Consider the following 21,353-nt stretch of genomic DNA (forward strand, 5'->3'; position numbering starts at 1 on the left):
TTAATATGTCGTTACTGATGACAAAATGAAGGTCAAGTTCAATAATGACGATTTTGACTTTTACTGTTCAGGAGTTATGATTCTTGAAAGATAAAAAAAGGGTGTTTCCATTCATGTTGTTGCATTTACTCATGAACCATTTAACCAAAGCTTTTCAAATTTTTATACACCCGTCGTCTTTTAGACAGGACGTATTATGGTATACCGTTGTCCGTCTGTCTGTCAGTCGTCCACACTTCGGACAATAACTCAAAAACACTTTCACCAATTTCCATGAAACTTGAGCGAATTGTTTATATCTATTGACAAAAGCTCCCTTTCGTTTTTTTTAAATTTCAGATTTTAAGTTTTGGATTTATGGTGCTTTATTCATAAAAAAGTCCGTCCGTCTATCCGTCCATCGTCCACACTTCGGACAATAACTCAAAAACACTTTCACCAATTTCCATGAAACTTAAGTGAATTGTTTATATCTATTGACATAAGCCTCCTTTCAATTTTTATAAATTTCAGAGTTTAAGTTTTGGATTTATGGGGCTTTATTCATAAAAAAAGGGGGATTTTTAACACTTCGGACAATAACTCAAAAAGGCTTTCACCAATTTCCATGAAACTTAAGTGAATTGTTTATATCTATTGACGTAAGCTCCGTTTTTTATTTTTTTTATTTCAGATTTTAAGTTTTGGATTTATGGGCCTTTATTCATAAAAAAGGGGGGATTTTCAACACTTCGGACAATAACTCAAAAAGGCTTTCACCAATGTCCATGAAACTTTGGTGAATTGTTTATATCTATTGATGTAAGCTCCCTTTCAATTTTTATAAATTTCAGATTTAAAGTTTTGGATTTATGGGGCTTTATTCATAAAAAAAGGGGGATTTTTAACACTTCGGACAATAACTCAAAAAAGCTTTCACCAATGTCCATGAAACTTTGGTGAATTGTTTATATCTATTGATGTCAGCTCTCTTTCAATTTTTATAAATTTCCGATTTTGCATTTCCGTGTTATGAATTTTTATGCTTAAAAAAGGGGGCATTTTCCAATTTTGGGACAATAATTTATACACCCGTCTTTTATAGCAACGGGTGTGTCATGCGCTAAAGCGCAGCCCTTTATTTATTTGTTGATACTGATGACAAAATGGAGGTCAAATTAGATATTGACGATTTTCACAAATAAATGTTAATAAATCCAGTTGGCTGTCATGTGACAGCCTCTTGTTACTTGTTGGCTTTTTCTGGTATAAAGCTAGCAGTCAAACAAAATAAACACAGCTGTCATGAATAATAGAGATGAAATAACATTTTTAGATCATTTTGGAAAATGTAGGGTTTGAACCATTGTAAATGTGTCCTAATTAACCCTTTGGAATGATAGAAAAATCCATGCTTTAAAGTACCTTTATTGTGACCCACTTTTAGAAATTAAAAATTATGTTGTTAAAACCATTCCATGATAATGTTAAAATAAACCACTGAAACCAGATTATCTATCAGGGTTATAGATATAGGAAGATATGGTTTGAGTGCCAATGAGACAACTCTCCATCCAAATAACAATTTAAAAAAAGGTAAACCATTATAGGTCAATGTATGTAAATATCCCCTCTAAAATCAATTTTAAGTGAAACAACTTCCATAATATATAACAATTATATTTATATATTTTTGTTAGGTTACATTCCAAACTCTGCTGTGAGGAAAGAGCTAGGCTACGTAGCTCCATCATCACCACTTAGAAAGAAGAAAGATACATGGACTATACAATCTGTTAGTATATAATATTATACTATTTATACTGAATATGACATTTGACAAACAATTAAAGCTGTTTTTATTTCATTTTTCCCTCAAGCAACATTTAGGGCAATTAGAATTATTTGATAAATATAATCCCCTCCCGGGCTGTCTTGGTTTTTTTAATTTAAAAAAGTATGATTTCCAAATTTGTTCATTTCCTGTAACCACGGATAATTTCTTTTCTCAAAACTTCTTGTTACAATTTGTTTTTTTGTATTTCTTTTGAGTAAGCGAAAGGGTTTGGAGATAAAGTAATTTAAAATATAAAATCCTCCCACCTTCCTCATTAAAAAAAAAATCTTGATGAACACCTACAAATCACTTTTAGTTGATTGAAACAAAGTATGTTGACAAGCATTTCGGTTTTTTACTGACCATTAAAGTCAATGCAATAGTGTGAATAGAAATATGATAAACATCAATGGGACTCTGTGAAGGCACTCTGAAATTTTTGTACTTGTTTTGATATGAGCGTCACTAATGAGTCTTACATGTATGTGGATGAATGTATTCTGGCGTACTTAATTATAATCCTGGTACCTTTGATAACTACTTATCTTTTGGTGGGTTTCAAATACTGTTTTGTGTAAAGAAAATGTTTAAGAGAATTTCTGAAACTGTCTCTATGTATGCCTTCACTTGGCAACTATTTGTGTTTAAATGGAACAGCCCTTATTTGAATTTGATTTATATAAAAGCTAGCACCTTATTTGATTTTTGAGTAAACTAATGAAATTCTGTTGATAGATAAAGGTACCAGCGCCTCCAGTTACAAAGACACAAGAAGAACAGGCAGAAGAGGACCATCATTGGGAAGAGGTAACTGTCTCCCCTTGTAACTGGACCATGATAATTATCTCCCCTTGTTACTAGATCTCTGTATATAATTATCAAAGGGAAGAGGTTATTATCTCCTTTTCTTTCAGGATCCCTGTCATTATTATCATTAGGACTAGTGGGAAAAGAAAATTGTCTCCCCCTGTTTTTGATTAGGGTGCAATCAACAGTTTTTTTTCTATGACTTCATATTTTGAGGGACCATCTATAATTGACCCTAAGTGGTGTTAATGTTAATGAAGATACTTGTATAAATCTAGATATCATTAGAATCAGAATTTTCTCTAGTTTATAATGAAATAAAAATAAATTGTACTTTTAATAGTACCAAAAAGTTTTATCCAGAGAAAATGGGAAAAACATTGCCTAATCTATGCATAAAAAACATGAAATCAGGCCATGTGCACAACCATGCAGACATGATACATTCACATTTTTCATATTCAAAACTGTATGAATTTCATAGGTTTTTACCTGGTCTTTCTAAAAATTTATGCTTCAGGCTACGTTCGCCTGCTCCGAAAAGAGCTACATTGGCTGCAAATAAGTTTTGCACTTTTCACTGCCAAAAAAACAGGATGTTTACAGTTTGTCTCCCCTTAAAACATGTGTATTTAATCTAATTTTTAAAAATTATTTTAATCATTCAACCTGTTTTAATTGAAGCTAATTAACTTATTTTTACAATCAAATATAAAAAACATGATACTTTTTTACCAATTATGTTGATAAAAAGGGACTTCCCTCCAAGTCTATTTTTAGTTGGGGAATAACCCCTAGTTTTTTATACGAAACTGTTTATAGCACCCTTATCAACGGGAATAGTGGGAATAGGAAATTAACTCCCCTGTTATAATTATCATTGGGAATAGAAAATTGTCTCGCCCTGATATAATCATCATTGGGAATAATGGGAAAAGGAAATTATCTCCCCTGTTATAATTATCCATGGGAGTAGAGGTTGCAGTCTTGTAATTGACTGCTCCATAGGCTTACATGTTAAACAGCTGATCTTTGAAAATAATAAAATAAAAAATGCTACATAGAAAAAAAAATTCATGTTCATATCATGTATGTACTAATGTGAAATTATGATTTAATTGAAAAAAACGGGTTTTGCCACGAAGAATAAAAAGTTACGCAATCCTGAAGTCAAAACATTTATTTTCTACTTTCTGTTTGCTATTTTTACTAGGTCGCACCACTTCCAGTAAACATATTATCCTTCCACTTTCCTGGATTGATATCCCTAAAAGATGCAATTTTTTTTTTAAAGTCTATATATATGTTTCAATTCAGCATAAACCTATAATCAAACAGAAATAAATGAGTTCAGAAAAAAAGTCAGAAAAAAATGCACTATTTTGTTTCCCTCCATTTTTATACAAAAACTTGGAGTTAGTGCAATTTAAAAGTAAGGTAAATATGACAAACAGAATATATGTTTAATTAAAACTCAATGATATAGGTCAAGGCCAAGTATTTACAATTTTTGGATGAGTCAGAGACTGAATTAGAATCAGAACAAGAAATATCTCGTCCACCTCGATATGGGGGACGCCCTAATCATGGCAGAAAACGAGGGAAAAAAGAGAGCAGGGTTTACGATAGTGATGATGACCTTGACTTTGATGATAGTGAGGCTATAACTGATGCCGATATTTTTGATGGTTACGAAATGGAAATCATTCAACCAGAACCTCCCAGACAAAGATCAGGGTCAAATAAAAAGGTATTTCATGCACAAAGCACGAAATATCATTCCTAATGAAAAAAATTATTGGTTTTATAATACGTTCACTGATATTTAGCACACACTGTTTGATTAAAATTCACAAGTCTGAGGAGGTGTGGGATGATTGGTGTATGTATATATTTTGGTTATTACTTGAACTTAGCTGCACATAATTAAGTGTGAAGTTTAAATTTTGATGTCTATCATGTCTATGAAATCTTCAGTTTTTCACTTCTATTTAAAGAAAGATTGATTTTATGCCCCACCTACGATAGTAGAGGGGCATTATGTTTTCTGGTCTGTGCCTCTGTTCGTCCGTCCGTCTCTGCGTCTGTCTGTCTGTCCCGTTCAAGTGAAAGTTTTTGGTCAAGGTAGTTTTTGATGAATTTGAAGTCCAATCAACTTGAAACTTAGTATACATGTGCCCTATGATATGATCTTTCTAATTTAAATGCCAAATTAGAGTTATGACCCCAATTTTACGGTTCACTGAACATAGAAAATGATAGCGCAAATTTCAGGTTAAAGTTTTTGGTCAAAGTAGTTTTTGATAAAGTAGAAGTCCAATCAACTTGAAACTTAGTGTACATGTTCCCTTTGATAAGATCATTCTAATTTTTATGCCAAATTAGAGAATTTATTCCAATTTCATGGTCCACTAAACATAAAAAATGATAGTGCAAGTGGGGCATCCGTGTACTGTTGACACATTCTTGTTTGAATACATGTATCCAGTGTTGAAGTCTAAACATCTCAACATCGGTGAAGCGGAGGTAAAGTCACCTGTAGCAATACCTATTGGCTTAGCAATTAATTCATATTTCAATAACTTAAAATGTTTAAATGGCTGTGGGAAATATTCAAACACCCTGTTTTTAAAGTTTGAAAGAATATTGCAATGTTTTTCAGAAAACAATCCTGAACTTTAATAGTTAAAAGTCACCTGTAGCAATTGGCTTAGCAAAAACATACTTCATTACCTAAAAATGTTTAAATGGCTGTAGGTAATATTCAAACACCTTGTTTTAAAGTTGAAAAAATATTGCAATGTTTTTTTATAAAACAATCCTGAATTTTAATAGTCAAGTCAGCAGATACAATGTTCAATGCTAACATAAAAAAAAAATTGTGACCTGTTATAGCTTTTATGCAATATTGGATTTGTTCATTGTTGAAGGCCGTATGGTAACCTGTGGTACTTCATTTTGTCTTTGGTGGAGAGTTGTCTTGATTATGCAGTGTACACATTTAGCACCATAATTTAGGATGTTCCAGCACATTAGCACTTTTAAATCCATTTAATTCACAAAATGTCTCCACAAGCAAAAGTTAAAAATTAAAACCTAAGCAGAGTGGGTGATGAGGTGGTTATTTTCTCATTAATATTCACTGTGTATATGTTATTCTGATACTGATGATAGAATGAATAAGTTGATTAGTTTTTCTTGATCATTTAAGTATATGTTTTGAGTGAAATTTAGGATTAAATACCTTTACAATTTAGCTATTTTAGATATCTTTAGTCAAGTATTTTAAAATATTTTGAAAATATGAGTAAAACTATATTGACACTATTGGTTAAAGTTTTTTTTGTGTATTCTAATTAAGGTTTAAGTTTTTGTTTAAGTTGATTTAATCTAAATAACTTTAGATACATTGATTGCACAGATTAAGTTAAAAGGGCATTTACAATATTATTAATAATAAGAAGTGAAGTTATGTAAATTAAAAATACAGTTGAAATTAATTATATACCAAATAGATAGGTTTAGCTAAAATAATGCATGCTAAAATAAGTTAATATACCAGTTAAGTTAGATTTTTTTCAATAATAGAGCTGTAGGTTAATAACTATATTAATAATACAGAATAGGTTAAAATATTTGAATAATACAATTTATAAGTTTAAATAAATGTTAATGATACAGGTTAAAGCCAGGTATCTGAAATTCTTGGATGAAAACAGTGAGGATGACAAAGTCTCCTCTTCAGATGAGAGTGAATTAGAGGGAGATAACTCTCGACAAGGAGGTGCTGGCTCTAGACCTCGTAATGTTGGCAGAGGTCGTGGCAAGAAGAAGGTCAGGGTTGTTGACAGTGACGACGATGACATTGAGTTTGATGATAGCGAGCCAGTGGAAGATACTGATATCTTTCCACCTGGTTACGAGGCTGAGATCGGTCAGGATTTTGTCGGAGGTCCATACTCTTTGTTAAGGGCTGGCTCTGATTTGAAGGTATTGGTGTGTGTGTGTGTGTTGTTCTAACACAGGCTTGTGGTGCACTTGTATTCATTGTTTGTTTTGCATATTTTGCTTTAATTATAAGGTATTGGAGTGTTTGCTTTGTAGTTCTGACACTAGTTTGTAGTTTTATTTGTTTTCATTATTGTACAACATATTTTCTTATGATATGTGTGTGTCATAACATTTATTGTAGTGTGTGCTTTTGTGTGGATTTGTTGTATTTCTAATACTCGCTTATGATTTGGCTTGTATTCATTGTTTGAATAACATAGTTTTTTTATAATAATTTGTGTGTTTTAACATTTATTATTTGTGTTTTTGTGTGTTTGTTGTCAATTCTAACATTAGTTTATGGCTTGGCTTGTATTTTTTGTATTCATTGTTTGTACAAAATATTTTCTTATGATATATTTGTGTGTCATTACATTTATTGGAGTGTGTGTTTTTGTGTGTTTGTTGTAGTTCTAACACTAGTTTGTGGTTTGGCTTGTATTCATATTTATGTATAATAATACTGTGGATTCATTTATTTTCGTGGATTGAGGAACAATTGCCTTTTTAGTGGATGTTTGATTTCATGGTTATGCCAATCTGCAAACAAAGCATATAGAAAAGTTACAGTTCGTTGAACATTTGAATTGGGGGGTTAACATGTACCCATGAAATCCAAGAAAATTGGTATACCACGAAAATTAATGAATCCACAGTACTCCAATATGCAGTAGGGAGGAAACTGCACTCTGGCAAACTTTATGAATGGCTTTTAAGACCAGACGTTAGAATAGCGACAGTAACCAGAACTAGCTTCATACAAAATGTGTATGTGTGATAGAAAAACAAATTCTCATGTTGATTATAATATATCGGGTACTAGGTGGTGTGTTAAAATACTTTTTAAGCATGAAAATGATGATAATAACTGTGTGTTCTTATGTTTTAGCTTTTTTTTTGGAAATTCTAAACAAATTTATTTTGGTTTGACCAAGCTCGCATGTTTACTGTTTTTACTCAATGATACAGGCTCTTTATACATAGGGAATGTGTATTTTCAATATATGCAGTAATGCTTTAGAATAGTCTATTGATATATGATTTATGTCGTCTTGTGTATATTCACTAAATGTTTCTACTCAGTATCTTCCTTCACTGTTAGGAGTACCCCCATTGTTAGACTTAATCATGGTTTACAATTTGTTAGTTGACTGGAAGTGCTGAAGTCTTCAGGAAGTAAAACCCAGCACATTTTTATAAGAGATCCAATAGTTACAAATATTACAAATTCTTACAACTAGGGGGTGTTTGGAGCTAATTTCCTAATGCATGCAAGACTTGAGTTGGCCTGCTGGCTTTGTTTGTATAAACGTTAGCTCAAGCATTGTAATAAAGATTGACATCTGCAAACAATATCAATATGCATATAGTTAAAGCGGTAAATATCATATCTAAATTTGATTAAATGATATCCCAATTTCAAAAGTACAATATACAAACACAGCAAGCAAGCTACCCAAAGTCTTACTTTACCATTAGGAAATTAGCTCTAATGACCATGACTACACATGAGGGTCCTGCATGGTCAGTAAATAGAAAATAAAATGCTAAAATTTCTGTTTAAATATTTTAGGATTTCCGTCCATTAAGTTGGGGAGACAATGACGACGGAAGAAGATCAACCAATAGTACGACTCCGTGGAGGAAGATGTCAAACTTTATCAGGGCCAGTTCTACTCTATCTAATCAGTCAACATCCTCCTCCAAACGAGGACTTAAAGAGAGGAGACGGTCAACACCCACTACTCCAAAATATGATTGTAAGTCTTAAAACACTAATGTCGAGCCTTTATCTGCCTGTGTCACATTAACTGCTCATGTGACAGTTTATTATCATATCTCAACATACAAATGTGGGTAGAGACATCCAGCTTGGGTTTAAGAACACCTCCTATTAACATATTAGTTGTTTGCGAAAATTCCTAAAAAAAAACAATTATTTTATAGGAAAATTGTAACTCCTGTATATATTTCCTGTAAATCAATATGGCAAAAAGATTAGTACACAAATTTATCACCCGTTGTTATATTGCCTCTGTGAAATTGCACCAAATTTATATATTTACATTATGAGAAAACAGCCCCCTAATAATCAATCCACAGTAATTTTACATAGGAGAAGCTCCCCACCCCCATCCCCTGTAAATTTGACCACTAATCATGATCATGATTATTTATCTTTCAGTAAAGTCTAAGAAGTTTGATTTGCACCGACTAGATTTAGATATGGGTACCCCCGACAGGATGAGGAGGTCATTAGGGACCAAGAGTCGAGAGAGGACTAAATCATCATTTAGACTGACCAATATGGTGGTAGATGAACAATCAACCAATGTCACTTTTAAGGTACAGTATACTTAATGGACCAATTCAATTAATTATGTGAGTGTCACTGTGTGTAAACAGTGAATCTTGAAATAGCAATGTCACTTTTGAGGTACGGTATACTTAATGGACCAATTAAATAACTTGTGGCAGTGAGTGAGTGTCACTGTGTATAAACAGTGAATATTAAAATGGCAATGGCACTGTATAAACAATGAATCTCTGTATGGCAGTTTCATTTGGTATACATAGTAAATCTTTTTTAGCAGTGCCTATTTGGAACAGATTCCCTAGTGTTAAAATTCCATGACACACTTTGCTAGGTTTTTTGTCGAGCCTGCAACTTTTGTTGCAGAAAGCTCGACATAGGGATAGTGATCCGGCGGCGGCGACGGTGTTAGCTCACTTCTTAAAAGCTTTATATTTTAGAAGGTAGGAGACCTGGATGCTTCATACTTTGTATATGGATGCCTCATGTTACGAAGTTTCTGTCAGTCACATGTCCAATGTCCTTGACCTCATTTTCATGGTTCAGTGACTACTTGAAAAAAAAGTTAACATTTTTTGTAATGTTTAATTCTCTCTTATTATAAGCAGTTGGATAACTATATTTGGTATGTGCGTACCTTGCAAGGTCCTTATGTCTGTCAGACAGTTTTTACTTGACCCCGACCTCATTTCATGGATCAGTGAACAAGGTTAAGTTTTCGTGGTCAAGTCCATATCTCAGATACTATAAGCAATAGGTCTAGTATATTCGGTGTATGGAAGGACTGTAAGGTGTACATGTCCAACTGGCAGGTGTCATCTGACCTTGACCTCATTTTCATGGTTCAGTGGTTATAGTTTAGTTTTTGTGTTTTGGTCTGTTTTTCTTATACTTATATGCAATAGGTCTACTATAATTGGTGTATGGAATGATTGTAAGGTGTACATGTCTAGCTGACAGGTGTCATCTGACCTTTACCTCATTTTCATGGTTCAGTGGTCAAAGTTAAGTTTTTTTAGTTTTGGTCTATTTTTCTAATACTTTATGCATTAAGTCAACTGTATTTGGTGTCTGGAAATATTTTATGATCTATATGTCGGTTACGCAGGTTTTATTTGAACTTGACCTCATTTTCACGGTCCATTTCTAAGTTTTAAGTGTTTGCGTTTTGGTCTGTTTGTCTTTATTTATAAGCAATAAGTCAACTATATTTGTTGTATTGAAGAATTGTTAGCTGTACATGTCTGCCTGGCATGGTTTATCTGACCTTGACCTCATTTTCATGGTTCATTGATCAATGTTTCATTTTCATGGTTAATGTTGAGTTTATGTGACAGTTGAAACAAAGCTTTATATTTAGGTCTATCAAGATAGTATCAAGGATTAGTAAAGAAGGCGAGACATTTCAGTGTGTGCACTCTTGTTTTTTTAATGAATAAAAACAAGAGAGAAATAAATACACTAGGACATTTCACACACTTGAAATTCTGTAAATTGGACCACAGAAAAAGGTACGCTTACAACTGTCTTGGACATTATGTGTGATCAACATCATTTGCAAAAAACTCTGAGTGATGGAAGTTATATATCTAAATTAGTCTATTGCATCTGTTTGTTCCATTCTGTCAGAAGCCTGAATATGTTCGGTTGTCGTCATTTGTTGATGTGGTTCATAAGTGTTTCTTGTTTATTTATAGATCAGACTGTTGGTTTTCGCATTTGAATGGTTTTACACATTTAATTTTTGAGGCCCTTTACAGCTTGCTGTAAGGTTTGAGCAAAGGCTCCATGTTGAAGACCGTACTTTGATCTATAATGGTTTACTTTCACAAATTTTGACTTTGATGGAGAGTTGTTTCATTGACACGTACACCCATACCACATCTTCATATATATATATTGGTAAACAGTGTATCTTTTTATGGCAATGTCACTGTGTTTATAAAATGAATCTTTTTTTGCCATTGTCACTGTGTATTTTGAAGATTGGCTACATTATCCAATCACAATGACTGTTACAAACAATGTTGAATAAGAATATATATTACTATTACAGGATGACAGTAAGTCAGGTCACAGGAAAGGCATGTTACCAGCTGTAGATATGGATGTAATTCGCCAACTGATGGATGACCTTTTACCTGATTTACATGGCACAGCCTCGTTTGATTCCATCCTCCAGAATCTAATCAGAATGTTGGATACAGAAGACGAGGATCTCCATAAAAAGATCTGTGATTACATCAGTTCTATACATAGGTTTGTGTAATATTGATTCTGGTTTTGCTCATTGTTGAAGGCTGTTGTGATGTGACTTGTAAAAAGTAAATCTGTGAATGTGTCAATTCTATACATTGGTTTGTGTAACATTGAACTTGTCCCAGTAGTCATGGTAGTAAACACTTTTTATTTGGAGTAATTCACAAGTCTTTTATAGCGTATGGGTTTTTGCTCATTGTTGAAGGCTGTTCTGTGGTGTAAATAAACTCATCATAGATACCAGGAATCAAAATTTAATATGTACGCCAGACAGGTGAACTCATCAGTGACGCTCAAATCAAAAATGTTATTTGTTAGTATCTTTTGTTTGTTTCTCATCAGCAATTATACCATATCTCCTGATTAATATTTTTCATTTGGTTTGCTAATATTTATAAGATTGATGACAGGAGCAAGTTGTGATCTCTATATGACCTTGAATAAGTTATTATTTGCTGGTATCAAGTTCATCATCTGAATAAACTCATCATAGATACCAGGACTAAATTTTATATATACGCCAGACGCACGTTTCATCTACAAAAGACTTATCAGTGACGCTCTTATCCAAAATAGTTAAAAAGGCCAAATAAAGTTCGAAGTTAAAGAGCATTGAGGACCAAAATTCGTAAAAGTTTTGCCAAATACATGTAAATCCCCAATTGATGCCGTCAGAGCTTAAAATACAATATTGTTATCTCCATCCTAATGAAACTGATAGAAAACAACGTTAAAACATGCATCACATCTTCCTATATCTATTTAAAATCTGTCATATGCCATCTGCGCTTGCGCGTACGTCCCATAGCATCAATTGTCAATTGATGCCATGTAAATGTGTGACGTTATCCAATTAAAATGAATGTTACAAATGTTGTTGCATGTATTTTTTGGGATGCAGTTTGATAGATTGATGTTAAGTTTATATATAATAACAACAAACACTTCAATCTTTGTTTGAGACCACACTTTATTAGGGCAAAATCAAGCTACAATAACTACCTGTTGCAATAAATGGGCCTAAAGGATTAGTAATGGGTTGTGAATAACTATCAAACGGTGACTTGCAAACTTCTGTGCCTTTTCAAGGCTTTGTCATCAAAATAAAAATGTGGTACATTACACAACAGGGAAATAACTCTGTAAAAATCTGCCAAATGTTTTAATCATGTTCTCTTGTTAAAAAAATATTAAGCTTCTCAATGATCAAAATTAGTGTGTCTAACTTCTAGATATCCAAAGAATATATATATAATAGATCAGTTGATGATTATGGGGGATAAATAGACATTTTTTGGTTACTGCAAATTTGGAAAATATTGCGAAAAATGCAACAGGGTTATAGTCACAACAATTTAAACTTTCATTTTGAAATTTTTGATTTGAATTAAACAGGATTTTTTTAAATATTGCAAAGATAAAAATCACATTTCAGTCTAAAATAACAAAATCTCAAGAATAAATGCATGTAATAATTTCTGAATTTACAATACAATCAATTGTTCAAATTTAGTACAGGATGAATGATTATGACTGCTAAAACAGGAAAAACTACTACAGTGGAGAAAAAAATATTTATTACTTTTCAGGGATATAGGTATACAGGACCATTACCTAGACAGAATTATCAGTAAATTGTCTGTACAGCTAAGTGGAGATAACCATTCATTTAAAATGGATGCATTGAGTACCCTGAAGGTGATCGGTGTTGACAGACAAGATGTTCTAGCTATTATACTACCAAGACTCATAGACTCTCAGGTAAATGTAGAAATGTATTAACAACATTTACAGTAAAACCTCTTTCTATAATTTGATTGCATGAAAAGGAATGTACAATCAGAGATAGCTACATTATTATCCCTACGGATCAGCAATGGCATCTGTTAGTCATGTTGGTGCAATAAGGAAATACAATTATGGGATATTTGTACTATTAGTTATTTAAAACTTTTAGGTGGAAATATGTGTGACAGGACTCCTTACGAAACTTTTGACTCCATTTAAACATGCAGACATAACATAGGTAGTCTTCACTAAAAATTTAAAAAAAAATGAGCTTGGAAATCGTAACAAAATTTACACATCATTATCAAATTCCTTTTAATTTTATCATAGCAAGTTAAGGGAATACTTTCATAATAACATATTTGTCTTTATCATGAAATATCAGCAGTGAGAACTTTACTCTGCCTACTTTTATATTCATAACATCCTATTTGTAGCTGACCAGATTGATCTATATTCAGAGCCACAGGTCTCTCAATACCATGACTTTCATTCAGACTAGTGACCAGACAACCTTCCATAGATAACATGTGAACAGCATTGCTGTCCCTGTCTGAGACTAACATTAAACCTTTTGAAGTGGTCTTTATGTCTGCAGGATTAAACTTATATTTAGAATTTATGCGGGGATGACCTTTGTAAGTCCATTTTAGGTTCCCATGTTTGCCAAGGACAACCACCCTACCTTCCCATGGTTTATTGTTTGTCTTATCAATTACACAGATGTCCTCATTTATATTGGTTGTGATTACATCTGGCAAGGTAAATAATCTCTGATTGTTTGTATCATACTCATATGTTCTCATATGTCTACAGATATAGTCATACACAAGTATTCCTCTTCTACTTTCCTCTTTTAGTGGAAACAGTTGACCAGCATCCCTAAATCCTATTAGAATGTTATTGTTAGTTGCATGAATTCCTTGGGCATCATGTGGTGAAATAGAGGTAAATGTTTCTACTTTACTGTCTGGTGTACAAATTGATAGGTGTTTGACTTCTGATGATTTAAAAGGCACCGATTTAAAAACAGTGAAAAATAATTTATTATCCTGTGCTTTAGTCATATCAATAATATCTACTTCAGTATCATTTGCTACACTTGTAGTGATACATTTGGAATCTTTAAGTTCAAAGGATTTGAGTGTTGATTTTTTAAAAGTACACAATATATTAGTATTATTTCCCAAAGTTTGAATCCTGTAGATGCTGTCTTGTATTTCTAATCTAAATGATCCAGTGATTCTAAACTCAGGAATGGTAAATAAAGAACCAAAGACTTCTTCATGATGTTCAAGACTAAATCTTGTTTCTGAAAATAATATTTTTTGTTCAGATATTGTATTCCCTGGTCTTGTAGGTAAATCTTTGTCCAGTTTACCAGAAGCTGTAAAAATATCATCTGCAATGTGGGATTGGAAAGTCTCTTCAATTTGAGCTTTGTTTCTTGCAAGGGCATCACATTTTTCGGCAGTATCTGTCAACTGTTTTGAAATTTCGTCTTCCCTTGGCTTCCACAGCTTGTCTAACTCTGTGATTAGATTCTCCCTTTGCTTAGTGATATTTTCTTTAAGTTCACTTTCCTTTTTCAAAATCCTTTTTTTTATTTCATTGTATTGGTCATTTTCCACAGTTTGAGTCTGTTTCAGTTCTTTTTCAAGGTCAGCATAAAAAGGCAATTCCTGGTGAATCTTGTTTTCCAACTCTTGAAGTTCTTTTACCTTTTTATGATACACTTCAGTGATTTTTGCTAGAGTATGAGTTTGGTGGGATTCTAGAAGACAAACTGCACAAAGCAACACCTTACAATCCTCACAATAAATAATGCATTGTTCTGCATTGTGAATTGAACATTGAATATCTTTCAGGTCTAAATGACGAATAGTTTCACTTGCTCCTAAGTTATTGAATTCTTTTAGATCAAGTACCTGGTGAACTTCAGTTTTCTTTATTTTTGTATGAATTTTAATTTTACATCCCTCACACAGAATTAAATCACAATTTACACATTTATATTTTGGTTCATTTGAAGTTTCACAGAATTGACAAACCATTAAGTTCTGAGCCATTTTTATATGGTATGTATAATCAAATAGATATCTTTCGGACTTTGAACCTTTTAGATTGTTCCATTTGATGTAATACAAGGTGAAACAAATCAGAAAAGTTTCTTTTTCCTAGTTTTATTTTTCTTTCCAAGTATTCTTCTGATAAATCATTCTATTATTTTAATGCATATCTTTAAATTGTAGTTGTTTTGTAACCGACATAAAGTATTTTATAATAAAAATGAACTGACATTGAAATAAATTACCCATTGAAAATAAATAACCTAGTCCTAAGATAAAACTTACTTCCTGGTATAAAATGTATTTATAACTTTTTATCTGATCAACCAGTTCATAGTTTGGCTATTTATATATTTTTCTGTAATATATCATGTATATAGTAATCCCTAGATCTGCACAGGAGAATTTTTGAATATCATATGTAAAAAAATCATTTTTATATTTTGGCATTTACAGTTTATATTAAATTTAACTTGCATAACAATTAAATCAAAAGTATATCATAACCAAGATAAAAAAATATTGAGTTAAAATTTGATAGTTTTATCTATCATCTACTCTAGTATGTATGTTTCCATATGATATGAATGTAAATGGGACAACACCTCATTGCATATAGTTTATAGTTGATAGAAAACTAAAATAGCATGTAGATGTATAGTGTATTTTTTCTTCGTTTTAAAAGTTGTTATACAAAATTCTAGGCTGCAGCAATAATAAAAGTTTTGTATTATATTAATTTATAAAATCAAAAAGAATTTAAAACTGAAAATCTGTTTTTGGTTAGATAGTTGAAATTGGAAAAGCCATTCATGTTATCTAAAATTTTGATATCTTAAATGCTTATTAAACAGACCAAGACAACAGAAACATAATTAAAAATGATTATAATAGTTGGTTATTCTGTTAACATGGTAAAGTACCAAGACATTCCAGTGTGTGTTCTCTTGTTCAATTTTTTGTAATTTTGGAGGACAAAAAATTACTTATGATGTGATTGTTGGAGATGGGAAACTATTTTTGTTGAGCCTTCGACTTTAGTCGAAAAAGCGAGACTAAGCGATCCTACGTTCCAGCGGCGGCGGCGGCGTCAACAAATATTCACTCTGTGGTTAAAGTTTTTGAAATTTTAATGACTTTCTTAAACTATACTGGATTTCTACCAAACTTTGACAGAAGCTTGTTTATGATCATAAGATAGTATCCAGAAGTAAATTTTTAAAAATTAAAATTCCATTTTTTCCGTATTTTACTATAAATGGACTTAGTTTTTTTTCTGCGGGGAAACAAAACATTCACTCTGTGGTTAAAGTTTTTAGAATTTTAATAACTTTCTCCCAACTATCCTGGGTTTGTATCAAACTTGGACAGAAGCTTGTTTATGATCATAAGATAGTATCCAGAAGTGAATTTTGTAAAAATAAAATTCAATTTTCCCGTATTATACTATAAATGGACTTAGTTTTTTCTGCGGGGAAACAAAACATTCACTCTGTGGTTAAATTTCTTAGAATTTTAATAACTTTCTCAAACTATCCTGGGTTTGTACTAAACTTGGACAGAAGCTTGTTTATGATCATAAGATAGTATCCAAAAGTAAATTTTGTAAAAATAAAATTCCATTTTTTCCGTATTTTACTCTAAATGGACTTAGTTTTTTTCTGCGGGGAACCATTGAATTCACTCTGTGGTTAAAGTTTTTAGAATTTTAATAACTTTCTCAAACTATCCCGGGTTTGTACTAAACTTGGACAGCAGCTTGTTTATGATCATAAGATAGTATCCAAAAGTAAATTTTGTAAAAATAAAATTCCATTTTTTCCGTATCTTACTATTAATGGGCTTAGTTTTTTCTGCGGGGAAACAAAACATTCACTCTGTGGTTAAAGTTTTTAGAATTTTAATAACCTTCTCAAACTATCCCGGGTTTGTACCAAGCTTGGACAGAAGCTTGTTTATGATCATAAGATAGTATCCAGAAGTCAATTTTGTAAATAGATAAATCCATTTTTTTCCATATTTTACTTTTAAATGGACTTAGTTTTTCTGCGGGGAACCATTACATTCACTCTGTGGTTAAAGTTTTTAAAATTTTAATAACTTTATTAAACTATCCTGGGTTTGTACCAAACTTGGACAGAAGCTTATTTATGATCATAAGATTGTATCCAGAAGTAAAGTTTGTAAAAAGATTACTCCGTTTTTTCTGTAATTTACTTTTAAATGGACTTAGATTTTCTTACAATCATAAAATAGTAACTAGAGGAATATTTTTATTGATTTTTTTCCTCATTGTTGTTGAGCCTGCGATTTACAGCAAAAATAGGTGAGACACTGGGTTCCGCGGAACCCTTGCAAAATTTATTGCTGACTAGATCAATATAACTGGTTGATAAATATTGCACTACAATTTTCACATATAATATTTTTGTTTTATAGGAGGACATAAGAGAGCAGGCTAAGGAAGTGTTAGCAGCATTGTGTGGGGTGGTGAATAAAGATGACACTTCTATATTCATATGTAATATTTGTTTTATAGGAGGACATAAGAGAACAGGCTAAGGAGGTGTTAGCAGCATTGTGTGGGGTGGTGAATAAAGATGACACTTCTATATTCATATGTAATATTTGTTTTATAGGAGGACATAAGAGAGCAGGCTAAGGAGGTGTTAGCAGCATTGTGTGGGGTGGTGAATAAAGATGACACTTCTATATTCATATGTAATATTTGTTTTATAGGAGGACATAAGAGAGCAGGCTAAGGAAGTGTTAGCAGCATTGTGTGGGGTGGTGAATAAAGATGACACTTCTATATTCATATGTAATATTTGTTTTATAGGAGGACATAAGAGAGCAGGCTAAGGAAGTGTTAGCAGCATTGTGTGGGGTGGTTAATAAAGATGACACTTCTATATTCATATGTAATATTTGTTTTATAGGAGGACATAAGAGAGCATGCTAAGGAAGTGTTAGCAGCATTGTGTGGGGTGGTTGATTAATATCACACTTCTATATTCATATGTAATATTTGTTTTATAGGAGGACATAAGAGAGCAGGCTAAGGAAGTGTTAGCAGCATTGTGTGGGGTGGTGAATAAAGATGAATTACTTGAACTGATGAACTCAATGGGAATGACAAAACAGTTTGATACCAAGGAGGCAGAGGTATAGTATTGGAGCGACACTTTATTTGATTGAAGTTGTGTACTAATTCTTCATCGGGTTGGGAACGTAGGGAGGTAGGGATATTTTTTTTATTTTGGTCAACAACATAACATAAGTTACATGTTTCATTATGTATATATCTTTCATATTCATTTGTTAAAATTTACTGTTTGCAATAGCATGAATTGTTCTATATAATAATGGTGTTCTTGTTCTGGGCATAAAAACAATGCCGTATTTGGCAAAACCTTTTCAACTTTTGATCTTCAGTGCTGTACAACTTTGTACTTTTTTCATTTTCAATCTTTTATATCTGGGCGTTGTGTATTCAGGTTTAGTTTTCTGTAATTAGTTAATACTTCAGTTTCACTGTGTATATCTCTTTCATATTCATTTGATAAAATTTACTGTTTGCAATAGCATGAATTGTTCGATATAATAAGAATTTTCTTATCCCGGGCATAAAAACAATGCCGTATTTGGCAAAACCTTTTCAACTTTGATCTTCAGTGCTGTACTTTGTACTTTTTTCACTTTCGATCTTTTATATCTGGGCGTCACTGGTGAGTCTTGTGTGGACAAGGCGCGTTTTTGGCGTATTGAATTTTAAACCTGATGCTTTTTGTTATCTATTAATCATGTTTTTCTTTGTCTAATATGTTCTCCTATTTATTTGTATTGAATTCCTGTAATATTATGTTGTCATTTCAATGTTATATTTAACTTTGCCATTAAAGTGCGAGGTTTGGCATGCCACAAAACCAGGTTCAACCCACTACTTTTATTCCCCTTTAAAGTGTCCTGTACCAAATCAGGAAGATGGCCATTGTTATATTATTGTTCGTTTCTGTGTGTGTTGCATTTTAACGTTGAGTCGTAGTGTTTTTTCTTATTTTTGAGATATTGAGATAAGACGTGGCACGGTACTTGTCTATTTCAAATTCATGTATTTGGTTTTGATGTTATATTTGTTATTCTCGTGGTGTTTTGTCTGTTGCTTGGTCCGTTTCTGTGTGTGTTGTGTTTCGTAGATGTGTCGTTGTTCCTCTCTTATATTTAATGCATTTCCCTCGGTTTTAGTTTGTTACCCCGATTTTGTTTTTTGTCCATGGATTTATGAGTTTTGAACAGCGGTATACTACTGTTGCCTTTATTTAGGCAAGACAACATAGTTAAAGCAAGAAAAAATCTGAATCAAGAACATTGAAATGATTTGTGTCATAAAATTTTAAGGTGTGCTCCTTTTAATTTTATGTTGATAGGAATAAAAGTAAGGGGTTGGAGCAGTACGGGCCTTATTATGCCCCAAAATCAATTCCGTTTATGTCAAATATAAATGTGGATTGAGTTTGATGAATAAACAAGAGTGATAAAATGAAGTAGAACTACAGTAGACATTTTCAACTACAATTGGCCAAAAACAGAAATTTGATGTATTTGATCTTATACTCCTTGACCAAATTGAGGGCCTGAACCGCACAGTTCAACAAACTAAACACTGAAGTTTTCATTTGTAATAGCATTGTCATTTAATGTTATAATATCTTTTCGACAACATGTGTTTTTGGTCATTAAAATTGCCATGTTTTCAATGAATTTGCTTGAAATTGAAATAGGCTCTATTCAATTGGCTGTCAAGAAAAGAAGGCTGGTTGGTGCTTTAAAGATTTGTATGGTAAATGAGCAAATCTTAGTACAAACTTGCATGTTACATGCACAAAGATATCAAAATCTTTTTTCCTTGGTGTTCTTTGCAGAAAATCAGCTGGTCCTCACCCTTATATATATTGGAAAAATACCAAAACAGGTCATGATCTTTGGACTACCACTTTTTGCTAATTTTTGTTAGTTAGAAAACTTCAATTTTGTTCTCTCAGGAAGAAGCCTTGAAGGAGCTAGCCATGAGGTTAGATGTTCCCTACAGATCTGATAGTTTTGCTGACTGGATCAATAACTGGGTTGATGATACATCTTCATTGTATGATCATGATGATAGTGAACCAGAGGTCAAAGTAAGTTCTCATTGTGAGTTGGGCTTTAAAGAAGAGACAGTAGAAAAAAAAGTTGTTTTCTGTCCCCTTTACGACCCCTAATTGTTAAAGATATGGGCCATGACCCTCCATTAATTGAATTGTCAAAATACCCATCAGGTGTAATACAATTGTTATTGTAAATGTTATTGGTAACAAAATCTAATATAAGGGACCAAAATAGAACCTTTGAAGTGCCATATATAAAAGTTTTGATCTTTATAAATTTGCAATTTGCCGAGAACTGGTAAAGAGGTAAAATCATACATCCACATCATCTTTATAAAAGCAAGATACCTTAAAGTTATTTGAACATGGTCTTTTTTTTCTTTTAACATTGTTTAAAGACATTTCAGTAATTTACCCAGCAGCTTGTGCCTAAGGGAAAGTTAGTATTCATTGCAGGCCTTTGTAAAATTTGTTTTTGATCTTTACTGCCTTCACTGTTTTGGTTTTTATACGACCGCAAAATTTGAAAAAATTTTCGTCGTATATTGCTATCACGTTGGCTGCGTCGTCGTCGTCGTCCGAATACTTTTAGTTTTTGCACTCTAACTTTAGTAAAAGTGAATAGAAATCTATGAAATTTTAACACAAGGTTAATGACCACAAAAGGAAGGTTGGGATTGATTTTGGTCCCATCATTTTAGGAATTAGGGGCCAAAAAGGGCCCAAATAAGCATTTTCTTGGTTTTCGCACTATAACTTTAGTTTAAGTTAATAGAAATTTATGAAATTTTGACACAAGGTTAAAGACCACAAAGGAAAGGTGGGGATTGATTTTGGGAGTTTTGGTTCCAACAGTTTAGGAATTAGGGGCCAAAAAAGGGCCCAAATAAGCATTATTCTTGGTTTTCGCACTATAACTTTAGTTTAAGTTAATAGAAATTTATGAAATTTTGACACAAGGTTAAAGACCACAAAGGAAAGGTGGGGATTGATTTTGGGAGTTTTGGTTCCAACAGTTTAGGAATTAGGGGCCAAAAAAGGGCCCAAATAAGCATTATTCTTGGTTTTCGCACAATAACTTTAGTTTAAGTAAATAGAAATCAATG

At 32.5% G+C, this 21,353-nt stretch overlaps 2 protein-coding genes across 4 annotated transcripts in view; one reads left to right on the forward strand and one right to left on the reverse strand.

Moving 5' to 3' along the window:
* Positions 1-21,353, forward strand: part of LOC134695011 (uncharacterized) — a 101,439-nt gene that overhangs the window by 47,966 nt on the left and 32,120 nt on the right. For all 3 annotated transcript variants that reach the window (XM_063556145.1, XM_063556146.1, XM_063556147.1), the window contains exons 31-39: positions 1,680-1,774; positions 2,552-2,623; positions 6,305-6,613; positions 8,247-8,433; positions 8,859-9,019; positions 11,044-11,246; positions 12,836-13,007; positions 18,143-18,268; positions 20,146-20,280. In XM_063556145.1, coding sequence (XP_063412215.1) covers positions 1,680-1,774; positions 2,552-2,623; positions 6,305-6,613; positions 8,247-8,433; positions 8,859-9,019; positions 11,044-11,246; positions 12,836-13,007; positions 18,143-18,268; positions 20,146-20,280 — 1,460 coding nt within the window. The remainder of the gene's footprint in view (positions 1-1,679; positions 1,775-2,551; positions 2,624-6,304; positions 6,614-8,246; positions 8,434-8,858; positions 9,020-11,043; positions 11,247-12,835; positions 13,008-18,142; positions 18,269-20,145; positions 20,281-21,353) is intronic.
* LOC134695256 (uncharacterized) lies at positions 13,406-15,122 on the reverse strand. The gene has a single exon (XM_063556474.1). The coding sequence runs from the start codon at positions 15,101-15,103 to the stop codon at positions 13,406-13,408; it is 1,698 nt and encodes a 565-aa protein (XP_063412544.1). The 5' UTR covers positions 15,104-15,122.

Source organism: Mytilus trossulus, chromosome 13 (assembly GCF_036588685.1).
Source record: "Mytilus trossulus isolate FHL-02 chromosome 13, PNRI_Mtr1.1.1.hap1, whole genome shotgun sequence".
NCBI classification, from domain to species: Eukaryota; Metazoa; Mollusca; class Bivalvia; order Mytilida; family Mytilidae; genus Mytilus; species Mytilus trossulus.

Coding starts and splice junctions, on each gene's coding strand:
- LOC134695256 (XM_063556474.1), bottom strand. CDS start 15,103: ATGGCTCAGAACTTAATGGTTTGTCAATTCTGTGAAACTTCAAATGAA.